At 47.7% G+C, this 12104-nt stretch overlaps 1 protein-coding gene across 1 annotated transcript in view; it reads right to left on the bottom strand.

Moving 5' to 3' along the window:
• Window positions 1-7743, bottom strand: part of tacc1 (transforming, acidic coiled-coil containing protein 1) — a 212889-nt gene extending 205146 nt beyond the window's left edge. Inside the window, exon 1 of the mRNA XM_072266464.1 lies at window positions 7434-7743. Coding sequence (XP_072122565.1) covers window positions 7434-7501 — 68 coding nt within the window. The 5' untranslated portion in view covers window positions 7502-7743. The remainder of the gene's footprint in view (window positions 1-7433) is intronic.
• Between the last annotated feature and the right edge of the window lie 4361 nt (window positions 7744-12104).

Raw genomic sequence — 12104 nt, 5'->3', positions numbered from 1 at the left:
ATTCTCTTCCATTCCTCCTAAATTCTGCCACTCACATACAAATTAGGGGCAATTTACCCAGCAACCTGCACATCTTTGAGATGTGTGAGGAAACCAGAACAATTAAGGTTAAATACAAGTCATGGACAGAACATGGAAATTCTACAGTCAGCCCCCAAAGCCAGGAGCGAACCAGAAGTTTGGCACTGTGAGGCAGCAGCCACCTCATCTGAAATAACAGAAAAGAGTAGAATCACCTTATCAGAGACACTCCCTCTGTCCTATCCATCTCTCCCTGGCCCTTGGTGTGTTGTAAAGCTAATTTGTTTTATCACATTCTTAGACCCAAAGCATTAACTCTGTTTTCCCCCCTCTACTGATGTGTAATTTTTCATTCCGTATCAGAGTTTACGATTACTCAACTCTCCTCTCTTTCCGTCTCCCTCTTCTCAATCTTTGCATCCCCTTTTTCCTCATAGATTCATCTAATGTTGTTTTTAAATGCGTTCAACCAACCTGCCTCAAGTAATCCTTGTGCTAAAATGGCCCTGAAAGTTCTCTCAAGAAAAATCAATTCCCTATTGGATGGATCTTTTGTGATTAGTTCATTTACTGCCCTATAATGATTCCTTCTAGACTCTTTAATTGCTTAACAAGCAAACAGGTGCCTTTAACATCCCTACATTGAATCCCTGGGACAATACAAGACAGAACCATAGACTTGCATCCATCTTTCAGCATACAAAGAGGCCGTACTGCCCCATGCTCATGCCAAGAGTTTTGCACAATCCCAAGAACAATCCACACCAGTAACATTTCTATGCACTGAGAGAAGTAGAAGCTTTTTTCCACAAGGATGTTGCCAGAACTTGAGAATCCAAGTTATAGGGAAAGATTGGCTATTGTAGGTTGGGATTTTATTCTCTGGATACAGGGGGATGAGGGGAGGTCCTATAGGTATTCAAAATAAGTAGGGGGGATGTTTGCAGGCTTTTTCACCCTCAGATTGTTGAGATGAGAACTGGAGGTCATAGGTTTAGGGTGAAAGGTGAAAGGAATCTGAGGGGGGGGACTTCTTCACTCAGAGGGCCGTTGAATGAGAAATGAGCCAGCAGAAGTGGTCGATGCAGGTTCAATTGTAGCATATATATCAGAAGTTTGGATAGGTACGTGGATGAGAGGGACATGAAGGACTATGGTAGCTGGGACTAGGCAGAAGATCAGATGGACACACACCAGCTGAGCCAAAAGGCCTGTTTCTGTGCTGTGGAACTCTACAAGTGAACTTTTGGAAATGTTCACCTCAGAGGGCTGAGTTCATTCAAAAGAGAGATTGTTGGGCCTCTGGGTAACAAAGGAATGAAGTGAAAAGGGACAGTGTAGCTGAGACCTTATTCTTTTTCGCCTTTGACTGTCTCCTGAAGATGTTAGTCCTTTAGGGTGGAACCGGCCTATTGTAGGTCACCACTAGAGGTGCCCACATATAATCTGCTGCGACAGCCACCTCCCAGTCGGGACAAAGCTGATCTAACTATACCTGCCATAAGAACTTCCTGTCAGCAGTGTCATCTGTGTGAAAGCTGAATAATTTCAGGCATCCGATGACGTACTGATTTGTTCATGAACCTCTGACCTCGCATATAAACCACTTGTTAGGAATGTTTACTCAACATAGTTCTCTCCGCCAGGGATTGTGACCAGAGGGACTTTTCTCCACTGCTGCCCAATGAGATCAGGCCAACACTGCTGCTAACACTGAGTGAAGGTCACAGCCTCCGGTGGGGTGAGGGAAAAATCATTAACCTCTTTTCCAGCTCTGGACCACAAGACCGCCTGCTTTCAGTCACTCTGTGGATAAACAGCCACAGTATCGCCGCCCTATGTGGGCACAACCCGGACATCCCTCAAACTCACTTCCTTCCACGGACAAAAAGAGATGAAGAAATCTAAACTTCATCATCATAACCCGGTGGTGGGGTGTGGGGGGGAGAGAGGAGGGGGAGGGCGGGAGAGAGAGGGGTGGAGAGGGGGGAGAGGCGGAGTGGGAAGAGTGTGGGTAAGGGGGAGAATGGGTGAGGGGGGTAAGGGGGAGAGTGGGGAGAGTGGGTGAGGGGGGTAAGGGGGAGAGTGGGGAGAGTGGGTGAGGGGGGTAAGGGAGAGAGTGGGGAGAGTGAGTGAGGGGGTAAGGGGGAGAGTGGGGAGAGTGGGTGAGGGGTGATTGTGGGTGAGGGGGAGAGTGGGGAGAGTGGGTGAGGGAGGTAAGGGGGAGAGTGGGGAGAGTGGGTGAGGGAGGTAAGGGGAGAGTGGAGAGAGTGGGTGAGGGGGTGAATGTGGGTGAGGGGGAGAGTGGGGAGAGTGTGGGTGAGGGGGTGAGTGGGGAGAGTGGGGAAAGAGTGAGGGGAGAGTGAGATTGTGGGGGAGGGGTGATTGTGGGGGAGGGGGAGAGCGGGGAGAGTGGGGTGAGGGATGATTGTGGGAGAGAGGGGAGAGAAGGTAAGGAGAGGGGGTGAGAGGGGAGAAGGGGAGAAGGGGAGAAGGGGAGAAGGGGAGAAGGGGAGAAGGGGAGAGTGGGTGGCAGGGAGGAAGTGGGGGCTAGGGAGGAAAGGGGGTGTCAGGGAGGAAGAGAGAAGGTGAGTGTGGGTGAGGGGTGAGAGGGGAGAAGGGGACAGAGGGTGTCAGGGAGAAAGAGGGGGTATTAGGGAGAAAGAGGGGGTGTTAGGAAGAAAGGGGGGAGGTGAGTGTGGGTGAGGGGGTGTCAGGGAGGAAGAGGGAGGTGAGTGTGGGTGAGGGGGTGAGAGGGGAGAAGGGGACGGGGGTGTCAGGAAGAAAGAGGGAGGTGAGTGTGTGTTGCTGCACAGCTGATCCGTCGGATAGGAGAAGAAACACAAATTATAGAAATCAAGGCAACACAACAAGTCCATTCGGCCTATCACATCCTTGTCAGCCTAAACAGATAACCAAGCAGACATAAATCCTCATCCAAGTGCTGGTTATTGTGATAATGAGTCGTGCCTCCACTGTCCTTTCAGACTGTGGGGTCCAGACTCCAGCACCCTCCTGGGTGATACATTTTCCTCACCTCTAATCTATAAGGTAATTAGCAGAAGTGGAGGGAACATCACAAACTACCTTATTATAACTTCAATATGCGGGGTAACAGTTCTACCCACACCCCATCCCTCTCTCAAGCTTGACACACTATCTACTCCACTCATTCTGTATCACCAGTTAATACACCAGGTAATCAATGCAACTGAATGGCTTCTTTAAATCCACAGAGGTCAGGTCCCAGAATCAGGACTGAGCACTAAGTGTGGAGATGACCAGTATAAAGAGATGAGAGGGAAGGGGTGAGGCGGGCAATGGGTGGATCTAGTTGAAGAGGGAGATGGTAGGCAGATGGAGTCTTCTTTCTCCTTGATGAGCTGACGAGCCCCATCTGCCCAAAGTGACTGGTTTTAAGGTGCCAGAGACCCGCCTTTGCCCCTTCTCCTGTCAGTAGAAACGGTTCCGCCAGACTTAGGGGCTAAGCCACACGTGAAGGCCAGGAGCTGGACTTGGTTGTCAGAGGTAATTTGAGGTGCATGCCACTGGGAGCATTTAGTAGGTAATGAGAGCTTTTCCCCAACCAGATAATAAAAGGTTATTAACTAATGTTGTTCCATTATTTAAGAAAGGATCTAAGAATAACCTGGGAAATTATAGGCCAGTAAGCCTGACATCAGCAGTGGGAAAGTTATTGGAAGGTATTAGGAGACCGGATATATGAGTATTTGGATTGACATGGACTGATTAGGGCGAGATAACATGCCCTTAAGCACGGTAGGTTGTGTCTAACCAATCTTTTTCAAGGAAGGAGTTTTTCAAGGAAGTTACCAGGAAAGTTGATGAAGTCAAGACGGTGGATGTTGTCTACATGGACTTTTACAAGGACTTTGACCAGGTCCCACATGGGAGGTTGGACTAGAAGTTTCAGTCACTTGGAATTCAGGATAAGGTAGTACACTGGATTGGACTTTGGCTTCTCAAGAGAAGCCACCGAGTGGTAGTAGATGTTTGCCTCTCTGACTGAAGGCCTGTGACTAGTGGCTGCCACAGAAATCAGTGCTGGGTCCATTATTGTTTGTTATCTATATCAACAATCTGGTAATGTGGTAAACTGGATCAACAAATCTGTGGATGATACCAAGATTGGGGTATAGTGAACATCGCGGGAGACTATCAAAGCTTGCAGCAGGATCTGGACCAGCTGGAAAAATGGGCCAAAAAATGGCAGATGGAATTTATTGGTGACAACTGTGAGGCATTGAACTTTTGAAGGACAAACCAGGGTAGGACTTACACGTGAGCAGCAGGGCATTAAGGAGAGCAGTTGAACAGAGGGATCTGGGAATACAGGTCTGTAATTTCTTGAAAGTGACATCACAGGTAGGTAGAGTCTGAAAGACATTGCCAGGACTTGAGGACCTGAGTTATAGTGAAAGGAAGAATAGGTTAGGACTAGAGCGTAGCAGAAAGAGAGATTTGATAGAGTTAAACAAAATTATGAGGGGTATGGATAGGATAAATGCAAGCAGGCTTTTTCCTCTGAGGTTGGGTGACACAAGAACGAGAGATCAGAGGCTAAGGGTTAAAAGTGAAATATTTTAAGGGAACATGAAGGAGAACTTCACTCAGATGGTGACTGTGTGGAACAAAATGTTGTGGATGCGGGTTCAATTTCAACAATTAAGCCCCATTTGGATAGGAGGGGTATGGAGGGCTATGGTCTGAGTGCCATGAATGTCAATAATATGTTTGCATCCATTTTGGCTCTTCATTAGCACATTGGAATTATGCCAGCTCTCAGGTAACAATCCCATTGGTCCCACTCCCTTTCTCCTCTGTAGACTTGCAACAACTCCTCTCCCATATGCCCCTTGGCTCTTTAGCTACCCATCTACGCAAGGGGTTGACCAAGGGGCCAGCTAACCTACCTGCACAGTTTCTTCCGCCGTTGCTTTCAGCCATGTTCTTCCACCATTTGATCTGATCACAGAGGCAGCAGGGAGTTGAGGTTCACCCTGACACTAGGCTTTCCTAGTGCCTGTGGAAGACCAGCTCCAAAAGCAATGTTTTAAACTTGAAGACCATAAGAAATAGGAGCAGAACTAGGCCATTCAGCCCAATGAGTCTGTTCACCATTCCATCTTGGCTGATATAATATCCCTCTCAACCCCATTCTCCTGCCATCTCCTTTGACACCCTTACTAATTAAAAACCTACCAACCACTTTATTCAAAGTGTCATTCATAGGGTCCAACTATCCCCGGCTCACATTTGGAAGGGTTTAACCAAATATCTGCCATCACAACATTGAACAACAACCTCAACCCTTGTTGCAAGTCCTCTCCTCCTTAAACCCAGTGGCGAGTCAGTGAGAGTCCAATCCCATATTACAGACATAGCCAGCTTCGCAATGTTATCACTATGTAGGTTTACCTTACAAAATATGCACAGCCCATCAATAATCCAAGCAGACCCTAGTGTGAAGGTGACTGAGCCAGACTGTGTCCAATCTCGGACTTCAGCCGCTGTGAATTCTGCACTGACAAAATTGTTACCCATGTGTGAAATGTACCAATGGCCTGCACTTGCACAAACTGCCTGCAGGAATTCTTTCATCAAAATACTTGCTGTGAAATGAGGTATTTTTACACCTGGGTGTGACCACTGCATTTTGCTGCAGAGCTTTGTCCTGCCTCTGCCTCGTGCTGTTTCAACTTTCACCACTGGCAGTGCTTCCTATCGATCATTCGGCTCAATCGAAGCAAGTCTACACATTGCCAATTTGCAGTGGTCCTCACAGCACACCACACCATTCCCTCATCAAATAGGACAGCAGAGAATTAGATTCTTAAAGTGGGCTATGCATGCAAAGAGCGTCATGGCAAAGTAGTCTGGTGGAATACTTAGGGAAATATTAGGCCTATGTAGGTATTAGTGGACTTCCATTGCTGCTGTAGAGGCTGGGACAGGCCGACCTCCATAGGAGTCACCCTATTCCATTTCCAAAATAACACTATTTTCCAAATAGTGGAAATCATTCATTTTCCAAAATAGCACTAAGGTCAACGTGTGTGTGGGATGACAATGGGCATGAGGTTCCGATCTCTCCTCTGAATGCTAAATGTGGCATCACTGACCAGCTCCAACAGTTCCTAATCAGGCTAATCCAATATAGTGAACGGGACTGGAAGCAATGATTGGTAGTTCTCACGCCATCACCTCCGTCAGGGTACCTGGTACCAACCGGTCGCTCTCACAGCAAGTGGAAGCCAGAAGCATTCCATCCAAGGGGAAGGGTTAATGAATACTTCATGAAAGCACATTATAAAAGCAGGCATCGGTTTTCCACTATAGCTGGGGTTAACTTCACTATGCTATTAATACTTCCAAAAAGGCAGCATGGCAACCAGGCCTAACACTATCCTGAATTGGAAATACATCTCAATTCCTTCACAATGGCAGGGTCAAATTCCGGAAAGTCTTCCCCCCCCCCCCCACCATCACCCTCCCCTGCGGTCTTGTGGGTGCAAGGGTTGCAGCAGGTCAAGAAGGCACATGAGATTCTGCAGATGCTGGACATTTGGAGCAATGCGCACAAAATGCTGGAACTCAGCCGGACAGGCAGCATCTAAGGAGAGGATTAAACAGTCCCTGGGGTCTCAGCCCGAAAGGTCGACCGTTTATATCCCTCCGGGCCTGCTCAGTTCCCTCAGCATTTTCCGAGCCTGGTTCAAGAAGGCAGGTCACTCCCTCCTTCTCAAGGACGTCTGGGGATAGGCGATTAAATCCTGCTAAGTTCACCCTCCTTCAGTGCAATGAAAACCTGATGGAGCGGCCATGAAGAAACTCCTGCCAGTCATCACTGCCCAACTCCAGACAGCAGGGAACCTAGCTGTCTATCAGAAAGAGCATCAACCAACGACAGCCTCAGCGTCTGAAACCCAGTTCGCTTCACTCATGAACAGGCCCGGGTTGCGAATGCGCAGCTAATGACTTAACACCCCGGTTTAAGCGGGACCGAACCCGGGTCAACAGCAGGCACCAGCGTCCAGGGGAAGGGGCCACACCGCCTCGCGCTTTTCAATGTTTGAAGCAGAAAGTTGACAGAAATCCGGCGGAACGGCTTCCACTGATCAACTGCAGAGCCCAGCGATTATTGATCTGCGATTGCCAGTCGATGCTAGTCACAGCTCTCCCCGTTCTAAAAATTAACCGGGCGCACATAACTTTTCAAAATGAATGCCACTGTATCACACTCAGGCGCGATCGCAGGGAGAGGATCTGTGCACTGTGCAATCCACATTTAGCCGTGCCCCCGATCAAACAACAATAAAACATAGTGTCACTCCGACTGCAACACAACTGATGAACCGCTACCCTGGTTCAACGGTGTTGGGTGAACTTACGCGCTCGCCTTCTGCTTCAAGGGTCTCGCTCCTCCCTTTTGCTGGTTCTGAGAGTGCGACCCTCCCATCCTGAAACTTTTCTCAGTGGCCGCTGTGACATTGAGACAGTTCAGTGCACCGCTGCAGTGAGACTGCAGCCTCCTGCGCTGCCTGCTCGGGATCCCTGCTGCTGAAGCCTTGCCAGATCCTTGTCCAATCACATGTCCCTCCAAGTCAACGCCGCGCACAGCTGGACAGGCAGAAAAGCACGGGAGGGGGCCGGGGGGAAAAATCACTTGTTGGGGAGTTTGCAGCCAGCCCGGCTGAGACGGGAGGAAGACAGAAGACACTTGCCCCCACCCCCCAGGGGATTCCGCAGCTTCCCTCCAGGTCGCTGATTCCCCTCCCCTGGAGGTAGTCCACTTCGAAAGTGGTGTGGTTTCTGCGGCGGCTCCGCCTCCTTGTCAAGACTGGCTCTCCCAGAAGGAAATGAGCCGCATCCCGGCGTGTTACTGAGCGAGCCGGGAAGCGCCGTCCTGAGGCCGCTGTGTGCCTCTGCGTGGAATTCTGAGTGTGGCCTCTACGCCACGGTTGTGTCTCGGGTGACAGCACTGCGCAGTCCCCACGCTGAAAACTGCCGTGGAGGCGAGGGAAATGCCCGATTAATTAGCGCTGGCGTCGTTGTTAGGAACTGTTACACTGGAGAGGTTGCAGAGGAGACTCTCCGCATGTCTGCCTGGGCTGGAATATTTCAAACATGCAACTAGACTTGAGTTTGGTGTTCCTGGAAGTAGAGGGGGCTGATCGGGAAGATTGTTGGAAAGATGGCCAAAGTGTCCAAAACTAGAGGGCACAGATTTAGGAAGGGGGTAAAACGTTTAGAGGAGATTTGAGGAAGACCTTTTCTGGGGGGGGGGGGGGGTTGGAATCTGGAACTCACTTGCCTGAAGGGGAAGTGGAGGCAGAACATCTCACACGAAAGTAGTAGCCACACCATCACTGGCATCGCCAAAGCAGGCAAGGCTATGGACCGAGTGTTGCCTATTGGTATTGATAGGTGCTAGATGGTCAGTATGGACAGGTTGGGCTGAAGGGCCTATTTGGCTTCATGACTCCATTGAGAAATTGTCAACAGAGAAATCATTAACACTTTAAGAGTTGGTCACATTATCCGGAACAAATGAGGAGAAAAGGTCCAGGTTAACGTACTCTGGTTAGATAATGAAAAGTTCACTCTGATCCATCGTCCTCTCCCAAACTGAATAAATCTCCCATTCTGGCAGTCTTCATTTGCCTCATTTGGGACAGTATGACCCAAACCTAGTATTGGGATTAACTCCACCATGGATGGTCCCAAGCCAAGCTGTGAAGGGAGCGTTTGGCATGGGGATAGCAACCCCATCCCATAAAAACACAGAACTCCAAAGACCTCATCCCTGGGAGAGGAAGGATCTTCGCCTGGATGATGTATGAGAAAGCAGATGCCACAGAGCCTGAACAGAGATCCAAGACCTCAGGACCTTAGGTCCAAGACCGAGAACTCATGCGAGCTGCTGCTGGCGACCTGTGCCCCAGTTGGGGTGATTGGCTTCAGAAGGAGATTGCGACTCAGATTGTCACACGCTCTCAGATACTGTGAAAAGCTTTTGTTTGCGTTATCAACCAGACCCTTCTAAAACAGGACGCAGAATGTGGTGTTACGGTTACAGAGAGAGAGAGGTGCAGGTAGACAAAGTGCAAAAGACAACGAGGAAGACTGAGAGTTCAAAAGTTCAAGGGTCTGATGGCAGGGGGATCGCAGCTGTTCTTGAGTCTAGCCAAAGTCTTTCTGACCAGTAACTCAGCCTGGCCATTAGGGCTGAGAATTGTAAAACCAATAGACTGACTTTCAGAGACAAGGTACATGGATTGTATTGCCCACTGACCATTCACAGTCATGTCAATGCAAGGATGATTTCAACAAGTTAGGCCAAGATCTACTGTGGCCCATCCTCACCCAAGGATGGGTAGAAATTGGCTCAGTGCTTCTCACAGTGAGCCCATGTGCCAGATGTGAACGTTCCTTTTTCAGTTCCGAGGCCACTTGAGAAATCCTTTGGCAGTAGAGTGGATTGTTCCATTGCAACAGCTCTTAAAGTCTGTAGCTGCAGGGTTGCCTTGAATGAGTACTGGGAAGCAGTGAAAGGCTCATTGTCGGACCTCAGCTGTGTGACATGTTGTTCAGATGTTCTTGCAGAGGTCCTTTCCCTTAGCTTTGGCACTGAAGGCCAGTCATGTGACATGATCATTACAGAGCATCATAAATTGTGGTGCAGTTAGTGAAGTGAATGTGCCGGGAATTGAGTAGGAGGCCTGTGCTTATGCAGATATGACGTCATCGGTTAGGAATGAAGGGTTGCAATAGAATCCACAATCACTCCGTTCATTCATAAAAAGACACAGGGCAAGTCCTTTTAATGGAATTTTGTCGTGGCAATACACAGCACCTTCAAAATGTGCCTTATTTATCAGCCTCATGCAATGGTTTGGTAGGCTATTACAGTAAGGTATTATGTGCGCAGGGTGCAGTGACACCCTGCCTTCATGACCTCTTTCATTCCAAGGACCCCGAACACTAGGCCTCAAACTCCACTCTCACCGATGCACGTAACTAGGGAGTCATCGGCCGTTGTGCCTCGTGCCCACGTGGAATTCCAATCCTGGTACCTGCCAACAGCTTGCTGACCTGGGGAGGCCACCAGCCCAACATCTGACACATCCATATCATTGTCCTTCAAACGTGGAGCGTGGAATGGAGCCCCAGACTCTGGCCTAACTTCTAATTTCCCTACATCCCTGTCCCTAAACCTCAACCAAACCCCTGACTCCCTTTTCCGTCCCCAAAACCATCCCAAGAAAAACTACCTCAACAGAAACTGCAGCCAGGGGTCATCTTGATCCCAAGTAGAGGGGTCCATGCTAATATTCATTCCCTCAACCAACATTTCTGAAAGAGATTATTTGGTCATTTTGTGGGTGTTTGCTGTGCGCAGATTGGCTACAGTGCTTCCTACGTTACCATTCAGATCACTCTTCAGAAGTACTTTCATCAATACCATAGAAAGGGTGCAGAGGAGATCTACAAGGATGTTGCCTGGATTGGGGAGCATGCCTTATGAGAATAGGTTGAGTGAACTCGGCCTTTTCTCCTTGGAGCAACGGAGGATGAGAGGTGACCTGATAGAGGTGTACAAGATAATGTGAAGCATTGATCATGTGGATAGTCAGAGGCTTTTTCCCAGGGCAGAAATGGCTAGCACAAGACGACATAGTTTTAAAGTTCTTGGAAGTAGGTATAGGGGAGATGTAAGGGGTAAGTTTTTTTACACAAAGCGTGGTGAGTGCATGAAATGGGCTGCTGGCGATGGTGGTGGAGGCAAAAACGATAGGATCTTTTAAGGGATTCCTGAATGGGTACATGGAGCTTAGAAAAATAGAGGGCTTTGGGTAAACTTAGGTAGTTCTAAGGTAAGGGCATGTTTGGTACAGATTTGTGGGCCGAAGGGCCTGTATTGTGCTGTTTCTATGATATCCCAAAGATAATACAGAAACGCAAATCATACTTTTAGTCACCCCAAACACTCCTCTAATTATTGTTTACTTTCCAATGGGGTTCCAAATAATAGTCCTTTGTTGTGAGAATGGTGGACTCTAGGTAACGATCTTACAACTGTCTTTACTTTGGGAGTATGAAGGAAAAAGAGCTTTGGAATATCAATATGCATGTAGTAATCTGTAAATTTCTATATATCAAATACAGTATTCGGTGTATTGAGATAACTTTCACCCAGAGTTCAGTTTATATGGGCCCCATAAAGGTCCCAAGTGCCTTCTCTGATCTGTGGTGTTCCAGCACATACTTTGCTTTCTGATGAATGTAACTTTTTATTGTGAATGACAGTTGCAAAGCTAAGTAGATTTGTTGATGAAATTCCCAGTTTAAGCAAGCCTTTGTCTAATATCAGGTTCAGTGCATACATTTCCAACTTGCATTGCAATGCATATAGCTCCAATCGACTTCAGTCCTTGCAATATTTATATACAGTACTACTGAAACACAAGCTGCTCGAACTAAGTTGTCCCTTTTTGCTGAGCTCTTGTCTATAAGGTCCCAAATTGAAGTCCTTAAGTCCCATATTGTGTATAAAAGTTACCTTAAATGGAACATGATTGTGTACTGTAATTGTTTAAAGCACTGCATGTTAGTAATACTAATGATGGTTCAGAACATTAAAAGACGTTTAGTTAGAGAGATGTTAACCTGAAATTTTGCAAACAACACTTAGGAATCACTATTCATAACACTCACACCTGCCTGCAAGGATTTCTTTTTAACCAATTCTGGCTTCTATTTGGGTGTCTGAACCACCATGCCTGTGACATGGGTAAGCTGATCAAGGTACAGTGAGGGTCTATAACAAAGTGAGCTGAGACACAGTCTAACCAAATAGCATAAGCTCATTTACATTATGTACAGAAAACAAATAGAAAATATTATGAAGATAGAAAAGATCAGAGAGAGGCAGAAAATAAGATACATAGTGCAAAGCAGCACAGCACAGTATGGGCCTTCTGCCCATGATATTCTGCCAAACTTTGAACCTGCTCTATGATTAAGTCTAATCCTTCCCTCCTTCATAGATCATAGCCATC

The sequence above is a fragment of the Mobula birostris genome, chromosome 8 (assembly GCF_030028105.1).
Source record: "Mobula birostris isolate sMobBir1 chromosome 8, sMobBir1.hap1, whole genome shotgun sequence".
NCBI lineage: Eukaryota > Metazoa > Chordata > Chondrichthyes > Myliobatiformes > Myliobatidae > Mobula > Mobula birostris.
This window is presented reverse-complemented; position numbering and strand designations above follow the sequence as displayed.